The 27,522-nt window shown below is 37.6% G+C and overlaps 1 protein-coding gene across 2 annotated transcripts in view; it reads right to left on the reverse strand.

The window, feature by feature from the left end:
* GPCPD1 (glycerophosphocholine phosphodiesterase 1) overlaps nt 1-22,970 on the reverse strand; it is a 63,398-nt gene extending 40,428 nt beyond the window's left edge. The window contains exons 1-6 of one of the 2 annotated variants that reach the window (XM_060078005.1): nt 22,867-22,970; nt 17,202-17,278; nt 13,643-13,739; nt 9,041-9,125; nt 2,988-3,063; nt 1,073-1,114 (exon numbers count right to left, since the gene is read on the reverse strand). In XM_060078005.1, the coding sequence (XP_059933988.1) occupies nt 1,073-1,114; nt 2,988-3,063; nt 9,041-9,125; nt 13,643-13,739; nt 17,202-17,250 (349 nt within the window). In that variant the 5' untranslated portion in view covers nt 17,251-17,278; nt 22,867-22,970. Of the gene's footprint in view, nt 1-1,072; nt 1,115-2,987; nt 3,064-9,040; nt 9,126-13,642; nt 13,740-17,201; nt 17,279-22,678; nt 22,829-22,866 lie in introns of those variants that run through there. The other variant, XM_060078006.1, reaches the window with a different exon arrangement.
* Between the last annotated feature and the right edge of the window lie 4,552 nt (nt 22,971-27,522).

Raw genomic sequence — 27,522 nt, forward strand, 5'->3', positions numbered from 1 at the left:
CTTCTCCATTGAAAAAGCTCTCCAAAACATGTAGCATAAATTTTGTGTCGTCTCTAAAACGCTAAATGAAACTATTCGAGTATGTTAGACGACCTTATGACGTGATAGAAATAATCCCAAACAAAATCAAGAAAAATAAGTGAAATTCCTGCTCAAATACCGCAAAAGCATGTACATTTCTAAAGTGGCTAAACATATGTACTTAGTAAAACCACAACCAAAACATTCAGGCCCTATTCCTTCCTGTACTCAACAGGAATGCAAACTGGTTACGAGCAATTATCTCTGGTTCACAGTCAATGCGAGCACACGTTCTGTCCACCCCCTTTACACCTTTTGGCTCCTACAGTACAATATCTAAAATGAAAATGCAGTTTAGCATGATAATGCTGATACACTGTGAGAATTCCAGTCACTGAAGAAAAAACTTGAATCCTTAGGATAAAGTATTTACTGATGCAGAAAGTGTATGAATGCATATTCCACTGTAAATTAATTGTTAAAATACTCAGCCACAATTACTAGAACATTCTGCTACTTAGTCTTGATTTTACTATAAATGCACATACAAACACAGAAGGCACAAACGTAGCTTATGAGTAACATTTCACACTTTAAATGTTGAGGACAATTAACATCATTTTCAAACACAGTAGTGTTAAGTGATGATATAGTAACAGTTAAGTACAATACTTTTAAATTAATTATATTAATTCATATACCTAAAGTCACCAGCCAAATAAAAACTAAAAAATAAAGCATAAGAAGTATACTGGAGGGAATTCCCTGGTGGTCCAGCGGTTAGGACTCTGCGCTTCCACTACAGGGGGTGTGGGTTCAATCCCCCTGATTCGGGAACTAAGATCCCACAAGCCACGTGGCATGGCCCAAAATAATAATAATTATACTAGAAACTATTATTTAACAGAATGCATTTGTTTTTTGGATCTAGTCTTCTAGTCTCTATTTTCAATATCATACTCTGTCATATTTCCCTGTGCTGTTCCTAATGAAATGTAAGGTAACATCTCAACCATGTGAATAAAAATTTTCAAAACTCAGTCTCACTTACTGTGGATTCCAAATTGTCCATCGTCAATAATAATTTCACTTTCTAAAATTGAAGGAAAATAGAAAATCTAGTTAAAATTCATGATGTATATACAGAATGAACAATTGAGAAATTACCTACCTTAAGGATTTTTTAAAAAATTAATTTAGAATTTAAAAGCAGCCCAAAGTGAATAAGCATATTTATTGTAGCCCTCAATAAAGAAATCCCTTTTAAGGAGGCTATCAAACAGTAATGGTTCTTATATTCATGGTGATTATTCACAATGTTGTAAGGAAGAGAAAGAAAACTCCTCAGAGAGGTGCTCTAGAGGCACTGGGACAAATGTTTATACCAACCAATGAATGAGACTGACAAGCTGCTGGACAACAATATCTCCTGGTTGATTTTTCAAACCAAAGATCTTGGCACAATTAAAATGCTTATTCTTACGTAGTGCGTATTCTGAACTTACCTAAAATATAATGCTCCTCAAACCCCAGCTATTCTCTATAGCCAGCTAAAAGCTTTTTAAACAGCATAAACTTACCTGTATATATAGAGCTATGAGGAATTACCAAAAAGTAAGTGTTTGCACATTGCCTCCTAACAGAAATTTCAACTAAATGAGAAAAGCTGTTAAGCCCCACCCTCTGAGTAAAATACTAATTATCTTCCCTGCTATTTCCTCTCCCAGTTTACTTTAAACATAAATCTGAATTTGTTAAAATAAGTGTGACAGTTCCCAATAAAGATTCTCTGGTATATTTCACGCAGCTCTTAAGTTCAGAAGTTATATTTTCCAAAAGTATAAAATACATTTATTAAAAAGACCAGAAATAAAATCATCCTACTTTCTCAAAATAAGAAAATATATTTAACTGCAAGATGCTTCAAAATGCAATTTTTAAAATATTCAATTCCTAATAATTTCCAACCTCAGTATGGCACTCTTTTAATTCTAAAGTACACTACATAAAAATTCTAAATATACTATCAAAAATGTATTACAAAAATGTATATACAAAAAGAAAATCCAATAAAGAGGATGGAATGAGATAGCTGTTTAAACGAGATGTGTCCTTGCTATATATAGGGTAAAGCAGAATCTCTCACTACTTTCTAATCTAAGCTAGTAACTAACAAGCCATTTATTCTTTAAATTCTAATTTTCTCTGGAAACTAAAATAGAGTTTTCAGAACTAAGTCAATTTATAGGTGAAACCAAGTAGGTAATTTAATGTATGTGAAAAGAACTTCAAATTTTAATCTCAGTATGGAAAAGGAGATTCAAAAATACTTGTATGAAGAGAAATGCCATTTTTAGGCACAAGAAAACTAAAGAACGTTTAAACAAACAAACAAACAAAAATTAGCTGAATAGCAACTTTAACATAGCCAGCAGGGTATTGGGGGAAAATGTCTGCTACAACCAAGAAATCTGAATTCATTCATACAAGTTTATTCAAGTATTTACTAGTTTAAAAAACACACACAAACAGAATAACTTACTCTATTACTATTCAAAGTTAAAAATGTAAGAATCATTGTTTTGGATTAATTCTTTCCTCAAATGTTCTAAGTTCTCTGAGCAAGTAATATCAAAGCCACGGATGGATGCTCAGTTAAAAAAATGCTATTTTATAAACTTCTGTAACTACTCCAATGTAAATATATATTCCACAATAAACCCATCTAACTCAAGAAATAAAAAATAACCAGGTAAGCATTTCTAATAAAGTTTATGAAGAAAGGCAATTAAGAACTGTTTAGTTTTGAAAGTAAGACCCATGATATGCTAAGTGAAACTTGTAGTACTGACAATGCATTGACCTTAAACTTTAAAATAAATATTTATTAAATCCCACTAAGCCATTGTGCAGCATATTAGTAACTTTATGCATATGCCTCAAACAGATGCAGTTAATGCCCATACCTAAAGGGGTTATTGATCGTGGTTGTAGATGAGTCTCCCACTTGTGAACTATGACTTGACATGGACCACCGATAGTCTGCAATTTAAAAGTTAAACGTCTGCAATAATTTCTTGTATCTTATTTTCTACCCATGATGCCATTAGATGTTTGTGGCCTAAGTCTTATACTAATTATGAAACCAAGAGATTCATCTTGTTAATATCAATATTATATGCGAAAAATCAGGAATGTACCAGGTCAAAAAACATGATGAATCCTGGAAGAAAATGAGGGTGAGGCAGTAAACAAAAATAAGATGAACTGGCAAATAAAACCATTTTAAACCCATTCTTAAACCTGCCGACAACACTCAGTTGTAATCTTTAACTGATACTCTGTCATAAGTTAAAGTTAACAGCAAATATACTTTATGTTTGGTATGTCGGAAGTCAATGAAGAATTACTGGAAGATTGAAGTAACTCCTCAAGTGTTCGGAAAAGGCCTAAACTGAGAACTGAGTAGAATACTTCAAGATCAATTATCACAAGTTACTCAAGGAACTAGAGGGCATAATAAAGTTCTTCATGACATATATTTAACTAGTAAGTAGGTAACAGGAAGAATATCAGATTCTCGTATCTTAGTAACCAGTGTTTCTAAGGAGCACAGGAAGCCCTTCCCTTTAGGAAAGGATACATGCATGGGTAAATCTGAAGAACAAGTTTGATTAAAGGGGAATGAACATCCAGTTTTTACTCTTAATGCCTTAAAGTTTATAAATTCAGTGTGAAAAATTTTAATACTGTCTTCTGTTATCAAATTCTCTTACTAAAAAAGAAAATAAAGCTTTATGTATTGTTGATAATGTCTACAGCAATTTAAAAGCAAGAATGAACTATCACAAGGATTCCCTTGTGTGTTCCTAAAGTACTGAAGTATATGAAGTGTTTCCTCATTTTCCTTGAAGTATTTAAAACAAAAAACCCTAAACTTGTCTAATTAAACTTATGTGCCAAAATACAATCCTTAAATACATATTTTAAAAGAAAAATTTCAAACTATATCCTTACAAGGTATTTTTTTTTCTGAAGAAGAAATTTAGTAAAATACAGAGAAGCAAAAAGAAACAAAAATCACCCATTACCACACTACTTAGGGATAATCACTATCAATATTTTCACGTATCTTTCAACCCTTGTCTAGGCATATATATACTCTTAAGTCTGGAACAGATAAGCTTCTCTCTTTATTACATCTGTAGATAGCATTAAATACTCTTCTATAACATTTTATAGGATTTCAATATTGATTTTATTTAATAATAAATGTGCCAAATGATAACAAATAAGTATGTTACAAATTAGGCAAGAGATAATTCTGTCACTTAAAATAATCAGAGGTTAAAATCTTTTTTTAAAACTTGTAAACTTTTGAAGTTTGAAAACTAAAATTGCATTAGGTATACATTAAATTCCTTAATCCTGGGATAATACAGGAACTCATTTTCTCTAGCTGAATACATCCTTGTTATAAGGGTTCACTTGTGAATTGATAATAAACTGTGTAGACGTTTTAAAAAATGTAAATGTGAAAGTGCTAATCTTAAAATATGGTGAATTATGCTAAAAAAACAAGAAACATCTGATCCTGCATCTGCTAGATGTTTTTTACTACAACTTTTTGCTGTGACTTTTTTGAATTTGTTTTCACACATCAAACTTTCTAACCCTCAAAAGATGCAAATGTATACAATAAAAATAGGAATGTTTCTTAGCAGTAATGGGCAACCAGAAATAACTAATCTATTCCCTTCTTCCACCCCTCCCATGTCCCCTGCACTCCCCTCAAAAAAAAAAAAATCCTCTTTGCTACAGAAGTGGTGTAGATCCATATTCTTATAAAAGTTACTAATCAAACGTGACTTGAAAGGGTGCCATGAACATAATAGTAAATATCAGCAGGGATTAAAAGTGGGTAGAAGAAAGGAGAGGCTTTGTTTTTGTTTTAACTTTTTTTTTTTTTTGCTGTACGCGGGCCTCTCACTGCTGTGGCCTCTCCCGTGGCGGAGCACAGGCTCCGGACGCGCAGGCTCAGCGGCCATGGCTCACGGGCCCAGCCGCTCCGCGGCATGTGGGATCTTCCCGGACCGGGGCACGAACCCGTGTCCCCTGCATCGGCAGGCGGACCCTCAACCACTGCGCCACCAGGGAAGCCCTAACTTTTTGTTTTAATTCAGGTATCAGGGGAATTTCACAAAAAGTGTTGATTACAGTATCTATACTTAATCATGTAAGAATAGCCCTGTGGATTAAACACTTGAGAGGGAACATATTTTAGTAGTAATTTTTAAAACACCACCCCTAACTGTTTACAAACCCACTAATCATAGCATAAAGCAAACTAGGCTTGAACAGAATGGAGACTTGAGGAGCAGTCCAAAGGGCCAATTCAACAGATGGCTTATAATTGTGTCTACTGGCGTTCACACTACAAATTCATGGTTGGTACATAAAATGTTATAATATTGACAAATGAAGCAAGTTTTAAAACACACTGAATTTCCAAAATTGTTATGACTAGTTTATTAAACTTTGGTAGGTAATCTTAAATTTTAGCTTACCAATGTTCTTTAAAACAAAAAAAAACCTTAACACCTGAGCACTGGGAAATTAAAGATCTTAGTAACGATTCCAAAACATGCAATCCTTTTTAATATGTTAAATGCAGTAAGTCATTCTTCAAGATCTTAGGAAAAAAACAAGAGTTCCATTCTGTAAAAGACTGCCACAATTTTAAGCACTTTGGAGTCAAGCGGAAAATGGCTCTTTGGAGACAAAAGTAACAATATCAGTCCAAGACAGTACTCCACTAACAGGACTGGTAGAGTTATTTCACATTTTAGCATGTATTAAATCAGATGATTGCTGGAATGTTTCTCAAACATGCATGTTAACAAAAATACAAAAAACCTGTTTCTACAAAAAAGTCATAATGACTGCTTTCTTAAACAGTTATTGATTGACATCACTCAGCTATATCAAGCACTGAGAAAAAGAAACAAGATTATATAAGAGGTAGCCTGGGGTTTTTAACAGACCACCAAGCAAAACTATCACTATCATGGAATATCACTGCTTTCAAATATCATAAAAACTGTTAAGCGTAAACTGTAAAAATTTCAGTTTCCTTTCTATGATTTTGAAAAAAATGGAAAAAAAAAAGCCCATGTGAAATGCTCTGAATTTTTAATCTATGTCAGAGGCCAGAACCAGTTAGTTAAAAATCACTATTTTTAACAAGACCAGGAAGAAAAACGGTCACTTAGGAGTGAGTAAAGCAAAGAAGGCTAGGCCGACATACATCTCTGAGATGGTTCAAATTCACAGTTAACAGCTGAGGGTATTTAGCATCCAGAAGAATTTTATTAAGAAACCATTGTACAAAATGACAACCTGGGCTATTATGAAAATAAACAATTGTCTGCCTACCAGATGATTGATTCTTTTGTTAAAGGATTTAATAAAAATCAAGGGACATTAAGAACAAGGTAAAAGAATTTGTAATGAATCTAATTATGAGTGAATGTTAACACCTGTAAAAATTAAAAGCAGATGTTACTGAAAAATAAGCTATTTCACTGAAATGAATGAAAAATTTCAAAGACAGTATAATTAAAAAGTGGCTAACATCTCAGTATGAGACAACCCCTAATTCCAGCCACAAATAAAAAGGGGTGAACGTGGATTAAAAAATGTTTAAATTACACATTAATTCAAAAATTATCTTTGGTGAAGATGTGAAATTAATGGGTTATCTGCAGACTCACAGCAATGTTTCCATTCCAGGAATATCTACTACCTTTGTTTGCTATGCTTAAATAAGATAATATTTGTCACCTGTAAAAAATTATTTTAGAATTTAATATATTAACACCTTATTCTAATTCTACAAAGTATAAGAACATAGAGCTGTGAGAAATTAAAGAGAAAAAGGACTTCAAGACTTTAACTTCTAAACTAAAAGGAGTATGCCAGAAAGAGCAAATTACGGAAGAGAAACTATGAATGGTAAAATTTTATTTATAGAAAAATTTTAGCAATGGAAGGGATGTAAGAAATCTATAGTTCAAATCCTTCATTTTATAGATGAGGAAGCTGAATTCTGAAGGTCAAGTGACAAGATCACAAGATTTTTAGCTTAGGTTCTACAACTGCTCGGATAAACTAAAACTTTTGACCCAGTAAAAGTAACCTTATTACCCATGTCAGTTTTTCAATGCTTTCATAATCATTTTGCTTTCCAATCATTCTTTATATTCATAAAATATATACTCCAATAATTTACGTCATTTCACGATTTAAGATTCCTTGCACATTAGTTCTATCATTTGACAATGCACAATTGAGACAAAGTTTCTAATTACTTCTATTAAAAATTATGATTCATTTAAAAAGCGCCACCAACTTTAAAAAGAAGTGTCACTTTAAGCTGGCGTGTGGGAAAAAAAAAAAACCTCTAGCCATATGCATGGGATTTTATGTGGCTATTTACTCTATTCCATGAAAAACATACTTACCATGGCAGCCCCTGCATCACACGGTACATGTGTACACGATACAGAGCACCTACTTAAAGAAACACACTCACCAACACATACTGTAAACTTTTGCAAGTATTACAAGGGGGAAAACTTGTTTCTTACTGTAAGCAGACTTCGTGCCAATGTTTTGGAAAAGGCATTTTGGACGGATTTGCTGCTTTTGGTTACATTTTCAATGAAAAGAGAAAATACTGTAGGTTGGCTTAATTTGACCTGTGTTGACAACAGTCTTACTTTAGGAAACTACGCCCAAAGGACTCATTAGGATTTTGTCCAAATGCCCCCGTAAGTAAAATTTAGTTAATTTCACATACCAGGATCCTCAAATATGCTTTCAAAGTCATGAGTGCTGTGATCTACATAACTCTGCACAAATGTTCACTTTATACTAAAGAACTCTGCCACAATGCACAACCCCTATGCCAAATAAATGATTTTTCCCTTAGTCATTAAAGTGAGACTATTGTCAAGATAAGCCAACATAATGATCAACTATAATGTAATTTAATTTTAATTACTGAGTATATTCACAATATATTCTTGGAATAAGAAACGTAATAGGTGCAAAAGACAGCTGAAGTGGGTTTGTCAGTTTTTCTCTTCTTTATAATGGTGGCTAAGAGACTGAGGTCACAGTGGCTGCTTGCATTTTTTTTTTTTTACACGTAACAAGTATTCAAGGACCCCAAAGGGAAATACATTTTTAAAAAGATCTAATCCATGTTTGCTTCCTAGACTCCTGCCTAAGCCCTTGTTCACATGCAGCCCAAAGTGTGCTCAAAGGTAAAAATCTGAAGGAAAAGAATCCTTTCAGCAAATAAGTATCTTTAAAATAAAGAATCAACTTTTTTTTTTCTAAATATGAAAACGTTCCCAAAATAATAAATAAATCTTAGTGAGCAAGCAGATTTAGATCTAACTGATATTCCAAAGGCCTTCAGAAAAGATCCTGGTCTATCAACACTATCACTGAAAAAAGTCTAAAAGGAATGACTTCAGTTTTGATAGGAGTTAATGCAGCCACTAAGAGATGGCTGCATTGAAATAATTTTTTCAAAGTTACTCACTTAAAGCTGGCTATATACACCTCTAAATATATCTTTACCACAGACAAATTAAAAAAATGAAACAAAAAGAAAAACCCTTACTACTGGTTACTAACTAGTTTACAAAAGTTATACAAAATGCACACCTATCAAGAACACTTATCATTAAAACCAATTTCATGATAAGAATATTGCAGAACATACTTACTATTAGTCTTTTAAAAATTCCATTGCACACACTATTTGCCTCTGAAGAGGCTACTTCCTTTTTTTTTTTTTTGGTACTAAAATATTATTAATCTAGAGTTCTTTTTTCCTTATTTGATCTAAACAAACTCATTTTACTTTTAATGTTTCCAAACTTAAGTTAGTTGCTTTTGAAAGAAGTCTTGTAAAGAAACTGGAAACTAGATAAAGAAAACATACCTTTGGTTCTAAAAAGCACCCTTTGAAGTAGCGGTACTGAACTGATACTCCTCTACTAAGTACAATGGTTGCTTTCCATAACATGCTGTGAGAAAAAAGAATTAAAGCAGCAGCATCAGTATCAAACTAAAATGCATAAAGTCTTCATTAATTCATAAAATCCCTCAAGTAAGGTCTGTGACCAATACCATTTATTTATTCCTACACAAACTTTTACTCCAGGCCTAATCTGAACCAGGTACTGGGAACACAGTGATGAATAAGGCAGAAAGAAATCCATCTTCACAGAGATTGCTTGCTTATGTGGATAGACAAATATATAAGCCAACAGCATACACAGGAAGGGTTAGCTGACCTTTCTGAGGTGACAAGAAGTTTTGGAGGGAGACCTCAACAAGAAAGAACTGTCTGAGCTGAGACCTAAATGATGAGCCATACAAAGAAGCAGGAGAAGTAGTATTCCAAACAGAAAAGGCAAGCAGTGCAGACCTCTGAATCTCCTCTCGCTTTCCACTTAGCTAGGGATGTTACATGGCTGCTAAGAGGCTTTGAGGCCAAGGCCACAAACTTAAATGCCTGTTCCCAACTGTCCCTTATTCTGTCCTGCCCAGCCTCTGGCTATTTCCCTAGCCAAGCAATCAGTGTCTGTATCTTACTTGTACTTGTATCTTACTCAACATCTTCTGAACTATGTCATTCTACATATTCTAATGCTAATTCTAAAGCTTAGACTCAACAGTGAAAGAATTCACTACAATTCATGATTATAACTGATTTTTAGCTTCAAATCATAGGCCAATGGTATTCAAAGTGTGGTCCCAGGACCATCAGTATCAACTGGGAGCTTGTTAGAAATGCAAAATCTCAGTCCAGGGCTTCCCTGGTTGCACAGGGGTTAAGAATCCGCCTACCAATGCAGGGGACACGGGTTCGAGCCCTGGTCTGGGAAGATCCCACATGCAGCGAAATAACTAAGTCCATGTGCCACAACTACTGAGCCTGTGCTCTAGAGCCCACATGCCACAACTACTGAGCCTGCATGTCACAACTACTGAAGCTCACACGCCTAGAGCCCGTGCTCCACAGCAAGAGAAGCCACCGCAATAAGAACCGCAACGAAGAGTAGCTCCCACTCAACGCAACTAAAGAAAGCCTGCATGCAGCAATGAAAACCTAATACAGCCAAAAATAAATTAAATAAAAAAATCTCAGGCCACATCTAGACCTATTGAATTAGAAACTCTGGGGGAGGGCCCAAGCACTCTGTAAGTTAACAAGCGTCCAGGTGACTCTGATGATGAACACAAGTTTGAGAGCCCATGTCATAGACCATTACCCAAACGTTAATTCAGCATGAATAGTTCAGTGACTAAACGGCAGCTCCAAATATTCTTCCATGATACCAGACGGCTAGCACTGCTCCCCACCTGGCTCTGCCAAGACGGACTTAGGGCATTATCCTCACTCTGACTCAATTCTGGTTTCTAACAAAATATCCACAACCAGCTGTCACCCCTGGTCCTAGTTTCAACAATCAGATTAACCTGGTAATAATAAAATACATATGCCCTGGCAGGAAACTCTGGTTTCATAGGTCTGGGGTGGAGTTTGATAAACTGGACATATGTGATTGCTTGAGAAACACTGCTGCACAACAAGGACAGCCTAAATGCTCGGAACATGTGCCCTGACTACTTCTCCCTGATAAGCCTCAGAATCCTTTTCAACACAGGGCTCCAAGCAGATTCTACCAACTCTGAGATGAAATTTATTTCCCATCTCTGCTACCCAAAAAAAAAAAAGGCAAATTTCCAGTATTATTTCACCCATAAAACCAGCCAGAGTATGTGAAACTAGCCCCAGATGTGCACAGCAGAATTAGGGGGAAGCTTCAAAAATGTGCTGGGGCCCCTCTCTCGTGCACTATTTATCAGTCTTACAGGAGCAGGGTCTAGGCATTTGTTTAAAAGCCCCCTTTTAAAGTGCTTTAAACCAGTTAAAGTGCTTTTTAAATCATTTTTTAAAGTGATTCCAATGTGCTCCCCTGGTTAAGAATCACCAAATGAAAAGATCAGATGGTGAGAGCAATAAAATGAGTCTTTTTACTTTACTTCCCTAAGCAAATATAGCAAAGTTATAAATGAACCAGAGGGACTTCCCTGGTGGAACAGTGGTTAAGAATCCGCCTGCCAAGGCAGGGGACACGGGTTCAATCCCTGGTCCGGGAAGATCCCACGTGCCGCGGAGCAACTAAGCCTGTGCGCCACAATTACTGAGCCTGCGCTCTAGAGCCCGCGAGCCACAACTGCTGAACCCACGGGCCTAGAGCCTGCGCCCCACAAGAGAAGCCACCGCACCGCAACAAAGAGTAGCTCCGGCTCAGCGCAACTAGAGAGAAAGCCCGAGTGTAGCAACAAAGACCCAACGCAGTCGTGAATGAATGAATGAATGAATGAATAAATAAATAAAATTACTTTTAAAAAAATGTACCAGAACTGTTCAGTGACGTCAAGAATGAACGTAACCTGATGAAACTCAAGAAAAACCAGGAAAGAGGGGCAGTGAGAAGGTTTAGTGCACCTGTCTGGTTTTGAATTGCCCTCATATCCTCCCCACAAAAATACCGTAAGATCTCCAAGGATGGCAAATAAAATCATAAGTGACCCACATTTCCTGCATTATTAGGAAATAACACCACAACCTTCAAATTGTTTGTAAGAAAAAAATTCCAACAGAGCTCTTGTCACCACAAACCTGTAGGTACAGAGAGACTTAAGAGACTCTGAAAAGGAGGAACAGCGGACTTAAGTGCAGAGTACACTGAAATCCCAAAGAAACCCAGTTCTAAAGCACAAGCCTGAGGAACTTCCTGGTGGTCCAGTGGTTAGGACTCTGCGCTTCCACTGTAGGGGGAAGGGTTCAATCCCCGGTCCGGGAACTAAGATCCAGCACGCTGTCAAAAACCAACCAACCAACCAAAAACCCCCACGAGACTGTTGTTTACAGGCAAACAGATTTGTTTACCTTTTGTATCATCTTGTTTCAACTACTTATATCAACTGTGTCATCTACGTCCTTTCTCTTTGTGAAGCACTGTTTATCTGCCATATATGAATCAATTATACTTCATTGTACAGCGATGTCAAAATGGCTGCTTCCTTAAAATTAATACGTTAATTGTTCTCATTCTGTTCACATCACTTTGACCAGGTTAGCTAGAATGGACTTAAGACAGGTAACAGGGCAGCTCAAGAGTTCAGAGCAGAGGTAAACAAGTTTAGAAAGACATGAGGTTTCACTTCAGATGGGAGTGACTAATCCACAAATCAAGGAAAAAATAGCCACTAGAAGAGAATAAACATCTCGTTTTTCTGTGATCCCAATATCATTTGTCAACAGAACTTAACTTATAAAAACAGATGAGAATTGGCTGAGAAAATGTGTCACACTAATGATAAATAGAGGAACAGGTGTTCTATGTATGCTTTTTGTTTTCTTTTCCTGAGCGTACATTATGGTATTGTTTTACTTTCCTTGTTATTTCCCTCTGCTTTGCCATCAGTGCTCCTCAAACTGTCTGCTGTGAAGGACCAGTTTCTGTTTACTTGTGTTACCTACTTGTCCCATGACCAATACTTCTGGTCTATGATGTACCCAGTTCAATGAGATAAGTCCATGACATGCATGGGTATCCCAGCCATGTCAAACTGCCATAAACATTTCTAAATGCTTGCTCTCAATTTTTGTATTTCTCACATTGTGCACTGATAAAAAAATGTTTTTTTGTCTAGCACTGAGTCCACAGGCCACATTTTTAGTATCAGTGCTTAACAATCATCTACTCTGATGTTTCTCCCTGGGGGCACTGCATGTATTTGTATACTATTTAGAATCTCATCTTTCCTTTACCCCCATGCATACATCTTGACAATCCATAACACTTCGAAATATCCACACAGAGAAGGACCACCTTTGTTGACAACACTGATTCTATCCTAACCCCTTTACCATGCAGATAGGCTTAGAGATATGAGATCTGCCCAAGATCACAGCTAACTTCGGAACTGAAACTGGCACCCAGATCCTCTTTTCCCCACTCCAATGCACCAACACACCCATGCTAAGTTTAGTGCTGTATTTAATGTCAGTAGTAAACTCATTTCATTACATTAGCTAAAATTCCTAAGGACGTGTTCCACCCTCTGCTACTTTTAAAAGAATACATGTCTCAAGAAAATTATTTCATAAGCGAAAGCAAAAATTAGATCTTTTATCAAGAATAGTACTGAGAAGCCAAAAAATGCCTTAAAAAGTTTTTTAAAATAAGAAATAACAATATAAGCCTGTTTAGAAATATGGTATTAAGCATCAAAAGAACCAGCCAACAGCCAAGAGTTGAAAATGACTTTTTGCGAGGTGGAAATTGAGAAACAGAGGAACTTGTTTTTTCACAGCAAACTTTGTAAAATGATTTCACTCTTTATACATATGTGATAAGTTTGATAAAAATTAAAAGAAAAATATACCAAGGTATCTTAGAAACCCCCAAGTTTATAATCTGAATGTCACAATTATTCAATATTATGACATGCCCATGCTTACCTTTCACCTGTCTCGTTCTCTGGAAGAAGAGTCACGGCATTTTGAGGATTCCAGTTTCCCAAAGCATCAGAGCTTCCACATATTGCAAAAACCTCTCCTAAAGAAACATAACGAGTTATAGTGGGTTAAGCAGGAACATCTCATTTTAGTTTTAGGAAACTGTACTAATTTAACGGGATGCAAGTCCCTTTTCAGTGGAGATGGAAGAGCTTCAGTGGAGAAATGGGTTTGGACCCAGGTGCCACTCACACTAGCACCTACGTTATTAACCTGACCCACCTCTACAGAACCAAAGGCAGAGAAAAGGAAGGGTATATAGGGACAGACTTTTCTTCCTGTTTCAACTACTTACTGAGCCAATAATGAGCACCAAGAAGACAAGGGGATCAAACGGCAGTCCTTGCCTTCAAGGCAGCTTCCAATTTAAAGGAACATATAAGTATCCTACAGAACCAGTACCTGATATTTTCCAGGAACTCAAACAGTAGCTACCAAGAAGCTAAAGATCAAGAAAATTATCAATGGGACATGAGCAATGTAACAACAACAAACAAAGAAAAAAAAGTCCCCAGATCAAAGACTAGTGAAAAACTAGCCAAAAATCTCATATTCCTTACTAAAATAAAGACTGTCACACTTCATCTGAACACTTGTCATCAACACACAAACCAACATATAGCCATCACCTATATTTGCTAAATTCCATATATTTAGCAAAAGTCTACAACTTCTTGAATATAAGTATGCAGATATCTTTAACTTATATATCAACACATTCTGAATTACTATAATTAAAATCCTTAAAGAAAAAAACAAGGAACTGAGCCCAAATGAACAAACTTCAGGACAAACTCCTCCACACTCTGAGAGTAGCTTGGTTTCCAAGCTCTGGACACTACTATATTAAGACTACAATTCTAATTGGTTTTAGCCACCTGCATGGCATTTTATATGCTTGGACTGTCTAAAACTTAACTAAAATCCCAAATGTGGTAGTCATTCAGGAGTTTTCAGGGTTCTAAATACATGTCTGTAAAAGCATACGGTGGTTATGTATAAAGATTTCATGTTAAAATATTCACCAATCCTTTAAAGTAACCAGATTTTTTTTTTTTGCAATTAACTTAGGTTATCACTACCTCTTCATATTAAAAAAAAAAAAGATAAACACTATTGCTAAATACAAGGCACAAATATTTATTCTCAAGATCATATATGTTGCTCTGCATATGTACAGCATATGCAGTGGCTCCTAGCTCAAAGTACAGATTACCATCAAATCACTGATTCAGGCTGGTTACACTTCCTTTGTAAAGGACAGTCTCATTAACCTTTCTCATGGAGTCAGTTATTTCTTATCCCCATACAAAATAGCAGCTACTCTCTGTTCTGGGAAGAACATGTATCCCACATGGAAAAAGTGAAACTTGGACAATCTGTGGTTACTTTCCTTCTATATAAGTGCTCCTGCATTTTACTAATTCCCTCCTGCAATGTTACTCTGTCTTTCTGCTGATTGCCTTTGCATATGGCTTCTATGAGGAAAAAAGGGAAACTTTTTACCAGAACAGACCTATTTCTTTAATTGGATTTCACGTATAGAAGATTATAAAGACCTGAATGCTAACTAAAGGAATATGCAAACAGCACCCCCACACATTCTTTTTACTTGTTCCCTCTTACTTCACTTCTCTCTGCAGCCTCTCCACTGTCAGCAGAGAACACTTCCTCCTTGCTTTGGGGAGGAAATCAAGGTGACATGAGATCTGTGGGGGGAGGTGAGAATCCACCCCAACATCCCCTCCCTGTCCCTCTACCTCCTTTCCTTCCCACCTACAGATACACCTACATTCACATCTGCCACTAGTCCTTGAGAAGGAGTTCCACCTTGTCAAGCTGACCCTTCTGTGGCTAATTCTGTGGTCACCACATTTGCCTGATGTGGCCAGCTCCTTCTAGCTTAAACTGCCTATGCACAAAAGTATGATATAGGTCTGCAGTCTCCTCTCCACAGAAGAGGTTACACACAGGACAAGAGGTGAGTACTAGACCCAAGGGAGCAACCCCATCAACTGACTAGCAATCTTCAATCTGCAGAATGTTGCCCAGAGGTGGAGCTGTACAAAATCATCTTGCCTAAGAATCTGAACTTGGACAAACACACACCGTCAGGTGCTGTGATGGATGCTTTATCAAAGATGCCTGACATACAGAATGAATCATTCATTCATTTTTCGAACACATACTTACCCCTGTTCTGAGCCAGGCACTGTGCTAGGTACAGGAATTCAGCATGAATAAGATAAAGTCACATTTTTTTTCATAGAGCTTACAATCTGTCCACAAGAAAAATTACTCAAATAACTCTATAAAACTCATTAAGAGGTACTACAAAAAAGAACCTTGAATTTCACAGGGACCTTAACCTAGTCGAATACGGGAAGTTGGGATAAGGAGAGTTGGGGTGGCGGGGGGCACAGATCTAAACAAAGGAAACAATTTGAGAAAGCCCCAAAGGAGGAAAGGAATGCAAAAGATTTGAGGAACTGGTCAGCATAGCCAGAGTGTATTAAACAAGGAATTTTTAACCCAGGTGTGATAGTTTGTTTTTGGGTTTTTTTTTTTGTTTTTTGGGGCCGCACTGTGCGGCATGTGGAATCTTCGTTCCCCAACCAGGGATCGAACCTGTGTCCCCTGTAGCAGAAGGGAGAAGTCTTAACCACTGGACCACCAGGTAAGTAGCAAGGTGTGATACTATTTTGACATGTTATCTTACACTAAAATTATTTCACACTGCTTCAGTAGACAGCAAAAAATATAATAAAGCTTAAAAAAATAGGGCCTCCCTGGTGGCGCAGTGGTTAAGAGTCCGCCTGCCGATGCAGGGGATACGGGTTCGTGCCCCGGTCTGGGAGGATCCCATATGCCGCGGAGCGGCTGGGCCCGTGAGCCATGGCCGCTGGGCCTGCGCATCCGGAGCCTGTGCTCCGCAACGGGAGAGGCCACAACAGTGAGAGGCCCACATACCGCAAAAAGAAAAAAAAAAAAAAATAGATGTACAAGTAAGGAACAAATTTACCTTCGCCAAATATTTCACCAACTTCTCAACACTAGAAAAATTTCCTTCATTTTCATGACTTAAAAATCATAGCTCAGAGAATTCCCTGGCGGTCCAGTGGTTAGGACTCCACACTCTCACTGCCGAGGGCCCAGGTTCAATCCCTAGTCAGGGGACTAAGATACCACAAGCTGTGCAGTACAGCCAAAAAAAAAAAAAAAAAAAAAAAAAAAAAAAAAATCACAGTTCAATTATCTGTCCTGTTCAAAATTCACAGCTTTCCTGGAAAACATGAGACTAAGACACTTACTATTTGGGAAGCTTTTTTTTCTTGAAGTTGTTATGCTCCGAGCACATTTCTGTTATCAGGCATGTCCTAAAGATACTTTCATCTAATAATTAGGCTCACTCTAGTAACAACTCTATATTTAAGATAATCCAGATAAGAAAAACGCTCATTTATTTTTTTTTTTAATGTTTAAAAGTAAAGTTTTACAATACCTGGTAAAAGAGCTCCTCTTATTTCAAAGGTAACCTGAGAAGGTGTCATTCTGATGGATTTATTTTAGGATGTCGTGCTAGAAAGAAAAAGATGTCATTTATAGTACATGAATATCAGCTCTAGATAGCTACCACCAAGAAACAAGTTAAAAAACACAAAAATAAAAATGAATCTCAACTGTGAGCAAAAGATTTCAGAGATCTTATATATAGAGACGGAATTATTTAGGAAGTACCTAGCAAGTTTTAGGACCTAGTGTTACAAACCTGTAAGAATGTATGGACCAGAAAAATCTGCAAAACAAGCGTGTCCAAACTTTTTTTAAGAATTCAAGATTATCTTGTCATATACCTTCTCCTCTAATAAGCAGCTGTTCTGAACTCAACCTATCTTTCCTGACCAGGCTCATGTTTATAGTGGAGGGAAACACACACACCAACAACTAGAGTCAGAAAAAAACTTGGCTCAAGAGAGCATTTCTACTTCAATTAAGAAGGTTCCAATTTTAATAACAAGAAAACAACCAAAGAACTTAAGTACCACCCACTGAAACAAACTAGTTAAGTTCTGAAACAAGTTTGAGAACCTGCTTCTAAGTGACCTAACCAATGGCTTAAAAAAAACAATAACAAAAACCCCTTCCCCCTCACAAATCACTCTTTTCAAGTTTCTCTTTATTAACCACAGGCCCATCATTACTGTAGTTCTGCAGACTTGAATTTAGTCTCAACTCTGTAATCTATTGGGTTGGCCAAAAAGTTCGTTCGGTTTTAAGTAGCCATTTTTCTTTTTTTTTAATATATTTATTTTTGGCTTCATTGGGTCTTCATTGCTGTGGATGAGCTTTCTCTAGTTGCTGGGAGCGGGGGCTACTCTTCGCTGCGGTGTGCAGGCTTCTCACTGAGGTGGCTTCTCTTGTTGAGGAGCACGGGCTCTAGGCGTGCGGGCTTCAGTAGTTGTGGCTCACGGGCTCTACAGAGCAGCCTCAGTAGTTGTAGCACACAGACTTAGCTGCTCTGCGGCATGTGGGATCTTCCCGGACCAGGGCTCGAACCCATGTCTCCTGCATTGGCAGGAGGATTCTTAACCACCGCTCCAGCAGGAAGTCTGCCATTTTTCATTTTCACCAAGAACTTTATTGAACAACATATTCATTAACCGAACGAACTTTTGGCCAAGCCAACATTACCAAAACCTGTAGATTTTAATTGATCTTACATACATGCCTTTCTTTCTAAGTTTAAACTTCATTAAAAACCCTAAGTCTCCTACTTATATTTTGGCTTCTCGATCGCTTCCCAACAATACATTTTATGTCAATTAGAATATCCCTCACATCCCTGGCTTGGAATCACTTCCATTACTTATAGAAATCTAAATCCTGAAGTCTTTGATGTCCTTTATTCCTTATCCACATTTTCTCTCCAGCTTACTTTTCATTTCTTCACTGTTTTTCCCAGCCTAACCAACCTATTCACCTTACTATCCCTTAATTTAAGTACTTAAGATAGGAAATTTAAAATTGTTTTTAATTTATTGATTGGTTGATTGATTGATTGATTGCCACAGCAGGCGGGAACTTAGTTCTCCCACCCAGGATGGAATCCCATGCCCCCTGTAGGGGAAGCACGGAGTCCTAACCACTGGACCAGCAAGGAAGTCCCAAGATAGGAAATTTTTTAACAATTTTAATGTACATCAATTCTCATGCAGTTTATAGAATTTAAATATAGAAAGAACACATACTCCACACAAGGCCACATCATATTGTACATAACTTCTCCAACACCTCCAAAAAAACTTTTGTACCCCCAATCCATCAATGTTCCTAAAATAATTCCAATGATGTCTTTACATCATTTCCTTTAATTTACCAACTGAAATTGCTTATCTTCATTTGCACATTATTTTATTCAAAAAAAAAAATCCTCAAGCACCTTTCCTAGCTATTCTTTCTTCCATTTTCACTATGTTCCCCTCCCTGTGAATACATGCACAACTCTGCAATGGTCATTTAATGAACACTAATACCCACAGTTAACCACGCTTCCAAGTCAAGGCAGACAGATCGATAGCAGCAGTTGCCACTGGAGGCAACTCTGTCCTCTAAAGGACATCTGGCAATGTCAGGAGACATTTTTGGTTGCCACAACTGTGGGTGATGCTCCTGGCATCTAGGGGGTAGAAGCCAGGAGTGATGCTCTACACCATACAATACACAGAACAGCTCTCCACAAATAATTGTCCAGCTCCAAATATCAAGAGGGCTGAGGATGAGGAATCTCTAATATCTAACCACAGGGGCGCTGCAATGAGGATCATAGTTTATAGCCAATGTTAGCTATAAACTATGCATCATCCCACCTACATCAATTACAAAATGTAAATACAGTATATATACTAAGCAAGAACACCAGTCAATGTGGTTTCATGTCACTTGGCTAAAGAATTCCGTATCTGGCAACTCTACCACTTCAGTTAGAAAACCCAAGATTCCACACTGGAGGAAAAAACACCTGTCCTTGATACCTTAATCTACTTTCTGTGTCTAAGAGTAAACATGATCTATTTAAAGCATATACATCCAGTTGTAGCATGGCCAAAGAATGTTCCAAATCTAAAATTAGCTCTAGATTGTTACCTCACCTTTTACCTATTTAACCCAAATATCTTAATAGTTGCCTTTTAATATGACATCTGATATGAATCTGAGTATAACCCTAAGATAATAAGACTATTTCCTTTCCTAATAAATCAAATGATTCATTGAAGTACTGCAATCTTACATTTATCTATACCTTACATTTAATTTATCTGTATCAATCGTATCAAGAAGAAACCTTAAGGCTAGCAAAAAAGCTTGGCTTTTTAAGTTACTGAATTAATTTTGAGACATAGCAAAAAGCCCCATCATCCAGCAAATTGCTGAATAACCAACCACCATCTCAACATATAACCTGTACTTTCACCCAGTGTTTACTGCCAGTTACTAAGAACAATCTTATCTACATAATTAAAAGTTGGTGTTCAGTTATTTGTTGATCAATTTTAAGTAAATATTTTAACCAATTTTAGGGAAATCAGATGTAATTATTCCTATGTATTAAAATCAACACCTAGTACAAAATTATCTCTAAATTTCTACTGTGTTAAATGTGAAACATGTAAATTTAATGAAAAGTAAATCAACTGATTAAAATTGAGCTTCTCATTCTTAAGGTTGCTTGTGAAAGTGGCTATAGTAACTTGACTGGAACCAGCTGCAGTATCCAGTATTTACTACACCAAAGCTACATACACAAGCACAAAATTACCCCCCTAACCTCCCCAGGTGTCAACAAAGCATCATCTCCAACTTGGATTGCCTTAAGTCATATAATCTGGTTAATTTCCATTCCCCCCCTTGCCCAAATTTAATACCGTACCAAATAAGAGCCTGCAGAGCTGCAGGAGCAGCAGTTTACTTGATCGTGGACAGAGGCCAAAATTCTGGTGCAGAATTGAAGCGTACAATTTTGGCACCCTGCTACCAACCAAAGTAAAATACTGTTCTGTTGTGGAACGAAAAATTTATACAACCAACACTTCCTCTTCTTCCAAACAAGCAAAGAAAATCTCACCTTGGACGGGGGAGGTCTTCTAGATATACATACAACAAGAATAAGATGAAAAATGCTAGTCATTTTTACATACATGAGCTGACTGCACATGTAATTTAACCAATTCACCTATAACCTCACTTACAGACTTTCTGAGGCAGGTTTTTGGTTTGGTCTGGTTCTTAAACATAGCCTCCACTTTGTACTTTTTGAAGATAAGCATTAAACAGCATTCTCATCTAGGACTTTGAGTAGCATTTTACACTTTAACTTTTTTAAGGACTCAGGTAATTTGCAAAATGACATTGTAATTTACATTTTAAAAATATTTCAGAGTTTACACTACCTGAAATAAGTTTTACTCTATTCTTTTTGTCAAACAAACTATCCCAACACATTCCTTTACTGGTTTGCCAGCTTGGGGAACAAAAGGGAGATTTAAGCAAACAAAGGTACAGGAACATTTACTTTAGAGCTAAACTGAAGTCACAGATATTTTCAGCTAAAATGTGGTTTTTTTTCTAGCCAAAAAAATTTCACTGTTTTCCTTCAAATACTTTTTCAAAGAAAAAAGCTGTTTCCAATTCTCCTTGCTCTTTCCTAGGCTCCAACTGACTACAGGAAAACAACATATGAAATGCCTGTATTTTCCTGAGTTAATTCCTGCTCATCCTGTTGGAGGATCATTATGACCCCACTATTCAGACCCCAGTATATTCTGAGCCAGTATTTTAATCAAATGTACACAGACATGAATGGATTTTTATTAAGAAAGCAGTTCTGGAGATTTCATTAAGCCGGTTAATTCTTTAATCACCTTTCTAAACAATGCCATAAAACTATTCCAAATTTTTTCCATTTCATCTTGATATTATTTTCATATGCATTTCATTTATTTTTCCTGGTTAAGTTATACACAAAGATTTGATTCATCAGCTTCCTTTTTGTACATATCAAATTTTAGTCACTGAGATTTCCTTTGTGGTCATTATTGGAGTCCAACTTTCCTAATCTTATTTTGTCTAGAATATTGGTTCTCCCTAGTGAAGTTGAGAACCACTGAACCACCGTGTAGTTTTACCTGTTTGTTTTATCTTGTGTTATTTGTATCCAGAATGTTAGGAGTTGGAAAAAGGACTGATAATTTGTATTTATTTCTTAGCTAAGTCACAACTGTCAGAAACGTAGCAAGACACACAAGGCGGGGGGTGGGGGGAGTAGTGGACAGGAACTGGGCAGAAATAGGAAGGGCTAAAGAAGAGTATGAAGAAAACATCAAGTCCAAACATCCTGCTTCGTTTTATCAGTTCCTCTACGTGTTACAGACTAGGCAGCTGCCTCAATGGTGAAAGATTTCTCTACAATTCGTGGCTGAATTCACGCCTAATTTCCCTTATAACAGGGCAGTGGGATAAGAGGGGGCCGATGAAGCACCTAACTGATGAAGGCTTTCTCCCAGAAGTCATCAAGGCAATTTGAAGAGCTTTGGAAAAAGCAGAGCTTTATAAGAAGGGGAAACTGTCTTAAAATTGTATCAAGGGCACTGATGACTGTTCCTGGAACCTTTTCCTAAGAGACTAAGGCACTTCGGTTTCTTGGAATAACTGAATTATACAAGCACACCCTAGACTACTTGGTTAGGCAATTTCAGAAAATAAGCAGTTGTCAAAACACTATGAATTACTTAAGGATAAAGCCAGAGAGTGGTGGTGAGCGAGACTTGTTTCTTTGAATACTCATGGTGGTCCTACGGTTTATGCATTCTCGTATATCGAAAACGCTGCAAAATTTTCGGAGGGGAACGAAGCACCAGCAGCCCAGAGGAATCGCGGCAGCAAAGGATAAATACAATAAACATGTGTCACCCACCGACTTACCGGGGCGAACGTCCAGGCCGCTGTTTCCCCGACGGGCAGAGCCCGCCCGGGCTGGGGGACCCTGCCCATGCCTCGCCCCGCGCTCCGCCCGCGTCCCCCAGCCGGGTCGCCCTGACAACTCGGCAGCCACGTGAGCGGCCGCCACTGCCCCCGCACCGCGCGCCCGGCCCCCCGGCCTCCCGCCTCACCTGCCGGGTCCGCGGGTACGCGCCGCCACCGACGCCGCGCCCGAGAAGCAGTGCCGCGGGCCGAGGTGCCGGGCGCCCGCCGTCCGCGCCTCGCCAGCGCTCCCCCAGGCGGCCAACCGCGGCGCCGAGCGGCAGGAAGCAGCTCCGCTCAAACCGGTTTCAGCTGCTCCAGACCAAACCGCCAGGCCACTCCGCGGGGCGGGGCCGGAGAAGTGGTGGGGCGGGGCCTGACGTCACGCCCGGCGCCGTCGGGCCAATGGGCGGCCGCGTGCAGGGGGCGGGCCCGCGCGTTCCTGGAAAGGGCCTGCGTCCGTGGCCGAGGGCGGTCGGGCCTCCCCGCGGTACCCGGTGCTGGGTTTTTCTGCTGGGTGGGAGCCGCCGCAGAGACCTGGCCTGGGTTCATAGATGCCTACCTTGGTCCCCTAAGCCGTCTTAGGACAACCTAGGATGGAAGGTGGAGCTGCGATCCTGAACTGCGTTTTTTTCCCATTGGAAAACAAGGGAAATTAACAGGCCTGACGTTCTGTGGAAACTTTCTTTCGTTACAAAATAACAAGCACTCTTGGATCAAATCTTTAGCGTTAAGAAGGAGAATTAGGTGACCTAAAATGGTTGAGAGTTTATACCTCTGCTAAGCAAAGCATGGTGTTCGGACCGGCAGTATCACCTGAAGGCTATCAGATTTGCTCTCTGGGGACCCTCTCAGACCTGTCTATTGGAATTGCGTTTAACAAGATCCCCAGGTTATTTGTACGTAAAGTTTGAAGGAAGCTTTCTGGAAGCTAGAAAGAACCACTCTGCAAAAGTTGTAGTCATTTATTTTCTGGAAAAAAAATTTGGCCATACCAAGAAAAAAAAAAGGCAAGAGATGTTCTCTCCTTTGACGGTTCCAAAAAAATTAATCAGCATTTGCTACTCACCCAAATTAAACTGTTACTTTCCAGCATCAAGGTTAACCGCTGGTTCACCCGTAATAGAAAATTGTTATCAGATTTCCTTTAAATCGAGTGAGATACTGAAAATTTAAAAAGAGATGTTGAAGGACTCTAAGAGATAGCTCGAGCAGCAAGTTGTGGTCCTATTGAAAAGGCGTTTGAGTTAGATAAGCTCTAGCTTTTAGACAGCTTCTAGTTTTATAAATCGGATCGTTCATGACGGAATTTGATATTTGAGCTTGGATTAGATCCCAGAGCATGTCTGTTATCCATTCAGTTAATAAATAATTACTAAGTGCCTGCTTTGTGCGAGGCACAGAATGCAATGGTTTCTTGATGGCACTCGTTTTAATCCCAAATTTCTTAAGGAATTAAAAATTCCTCCCAATTATGTACTATAAAGTCTGTTGTTGTACATTTCATAAGAGCTTGGAGTTGATTTCATTCTTCTGCTGTTAGTCACACTTCAGTGATGAATTTCTTTCACATGAGTTTGCTTATTTTAAATGTTTATAGTAGATCTTTATTTTCCTATAATCACCATTTAATCAAGTTATTATTTGCCTAATGTTTATAGTCCAAGTTGATGATCTAATCCATGCTCCTTCCCCAAATCCTATTGAAATAGCAGAAGAATTACACATATTTGAAAGTTGCTATCAGTGGGCCAGAAACTGAGGAATTTCTAGAAGATATAAAACAAGCCAGCAGCATTGGATAATTGAAAAAATGAGAACAGAGAAACCTAGACCCATGCAGAGGAAGAATGGACTCCTGGAGCTGCCACTTTACACAGCCTTACTTTAAAACTCTTTAATAATGCAATATAGTTTAGATTATATCATGTATACCCTGTTCTGATTGAGATATTGGAGTAAAATATAAACAATAAATTCCTTCCTCCTACCTCTGTGGAATATTATAACTATTCCGAGAAATGTTTAATGAGATTAAATTGGATCTTACCTCATTTAAAAATATTTTACATTATCTTATTTGATTAAATAATGAAACATGTTATCTCGTTTGTCTAAAATCAGCTGCATGATCTCACTTTATACCTTCATTTTTTTAAAGGTGAGCAGCATTGGTGGAAAAACCTCTAGACTTAGGTCCCAGACTTGAACGTAAATCCTACCCCTCACTATCTGTGATTAAATATGTCTTTGGAAAAATTTTTACCACTATTGAATTTTGAGGCTTTATTCTGGAGAAAACTCTATTAAACCCATTTACTTTCTTACTTAAATTTTCTAGAAGGCAGAGTTAAGTTGTTGCTAGTTTGCTCCATTTTTATTTTATTGAAATTATTTGTATTGGGTTCAGGTATATATATATATATATATATATATATATATATATTTTTTTTTTTTTTTTTTTTTTTTTTTTTTTTTTCCAGTACGCGGGCCTCTCACTGTTGTGGCCTCTCCCGTTGCGGAGCACAGGCTCCGGACGCGCAGGCTCAGCGGCCATGGCTCACGGGCCCAGCCACTCCGTGGCATGTGGGATCCTCCTGGACCGGGGCACGAACCCTCATCCCCTGCATCGGCAGGCAGACTCTCAACCACTGCGCCACCAGGGAAGCACTGGGTTCAGTTTTTTTCATGTAAATTTTACTGCAAAAAAAATGCTTTATGTTGGTATCATTTTCTTTTTTTTTTTTAACCAGCTATAGCTTCTACCATTGTGAGTTTACTTTTGTGGCCCTTATTTTACCAAGTCTAGTTTTTTGCAAGCCTATATTTTTGTCACAAAGTATTGGTTCCTCCAACAATATTTACATTAAAGCACCTTTTGGCGATTTTAAACAGCTTTGTTTTGTGCTGAGTCTTCTCCCAGAAATACTCATTATGAGTTGGATAAAAGACTGATCATTTGTACTTATCTCTTGATCAACCCATGAAAATATTATGAGTATTCTCCTGAGATACTTCACAATTGCTGTACTGTCAGAATCTTTTTACAGACTCAAAAGGCTATCAATTTTGTGTTTCACCTCACCAGTGGCCCTGTTCCTCGAAGGTAAGGTCCATGCCTTTCATTCCCTCTATATGAGTCCATGAGCAATTCCCAAGTTATAGGAGGTGCCACTTATTCATCATATAAGTGACACAATTGTTATAGTTCATTTTTGCTGTTAATTTTTCTTTCATATGAGATCAACTCTACATGGAGGAAACCAAGGAAATTGCTGATTTCCAAAGAAATTTAAGTGCTGCAAATGTGAACCTTTAAACCAATTTCAAATTGGCTGCAGCTTTTGTGGTGTATACTTTCCAAGCTCTCAACTGTACCATTAGATCAAAATGTCTGTAGTGGGAAAGATTCAAATGGGGAGCTCAAAATGCCTTCCTTGACCTGTTTTTTCATCAATGAAGTAGAAATTTAAGTACCATAGGTTATTTCAAATGAAGTTTGAGAAGGCACCCAGCACACAGCACACAATACCTGCTGCTACCTAATGCCTGTGTCCCTCCTAGACTTTCCCTGTGCCTCTACTCTATGAAAGAACTACCAATTTCATCAAACCTAAAAAGTTGATTTGTAAGACAATACTAAGAATCAAAAAGTGCTGCCCTTTAAACTATGCCAAAATACTTATATTTTATAATGTTTCATTTTACTTACTGAAAGTGTTCTTTTATACCTTTTTTTTTTTTTGCCTGTGGCTGCTTTCACATTGCAACAAGATAGTTGGGTACTGTCCTGTCAACAAAGATCTTGGCCCACAGCCACTACCTGGCTCTTTTATACCTATTTAGACATAAATTTTATTACATATTATTCTTGTGCATATATACGAGAAGGAAAATATAAGTGAAATAAATGGTTTAGGTATTTTTCAAACTTCTTCACATTTATAGTTCAACCATAAATAATTGTAATGTCCTTGTTTTCTAAACAATATATTAGTGACAAAACATTTTTCTAAGTGCTCAGATATTATCTCTAGGACATAAACCACTGATAGCCATTGGGCAAGTTTTGATGCCATTGTTATTTTTTATCCTAAGAGAAGTTATCAACAAAGGTCTACAGATAATAGCCTGGACACCTACTCCATCTACAAATGGTCTTCAGGGAAAACAACCGCATTCAAGTGTGTCTAAGGCATGACAACTATGTCAGGGCTGCTGCCTGGCCATCAGTGATTTGAGAGGTTATATTTTAAAAAGGGGACGGTAGAATGGATGAAATAAGGTAATGTCCACCCTAACTCACAGAATTGTGGCAATTTAGCTAATTGTTTAGATAGATAGTTATTTACCCATTAACTTTCCTTATCCATATTTTAAATGTATGTAATCAAAAAGGGAGAGCTTCAAAAAATTTTTTTTAATTTAATGGAAGAATAATCTAGAAAGATTTGTCAATTACTATACAGAGTCTCCTCCACAAAAAGGGACAGTAGAATAACCATTTTTTCATGAATGACTGGGAAAGTCTTTCATTCGATTTTGACTAAATTAACTTTTCATCCATAAATAAGTCATCTGTGGACCAGCAGCCCCATTCAAGGATTAGTTCAAATTTTCATGTTTAGCTACTGTAGCATGCTACAGAAACATCCTGAGTAGTGAAGTATGGTTTGTAAGTGACTAGCATATTGGTAAAACTGGATATAATGAAGCAATCTCTAAAGAAAAATTACCATGTGTAACATAATTTAACATAATTGTAATTCTGGAAGTCCTCTGTCCTATGGACTCTTTAGGAGTTA

Source organism: Mesoplodon densirostris, chromosome 16 (genome assembly GCF_025265405.1).
Source record: "Mesoplodon densirostris isolate mMesDen1 chromosome 16, mMesDen1 primary haplotype, whole genome shotgun sequence".
NCBI lineage: Eukaryota > Metazoa > Chordata > Mammalia > Artiodactyla > Ziphiidae > Mesoplodon > Mesoplodon densirostris.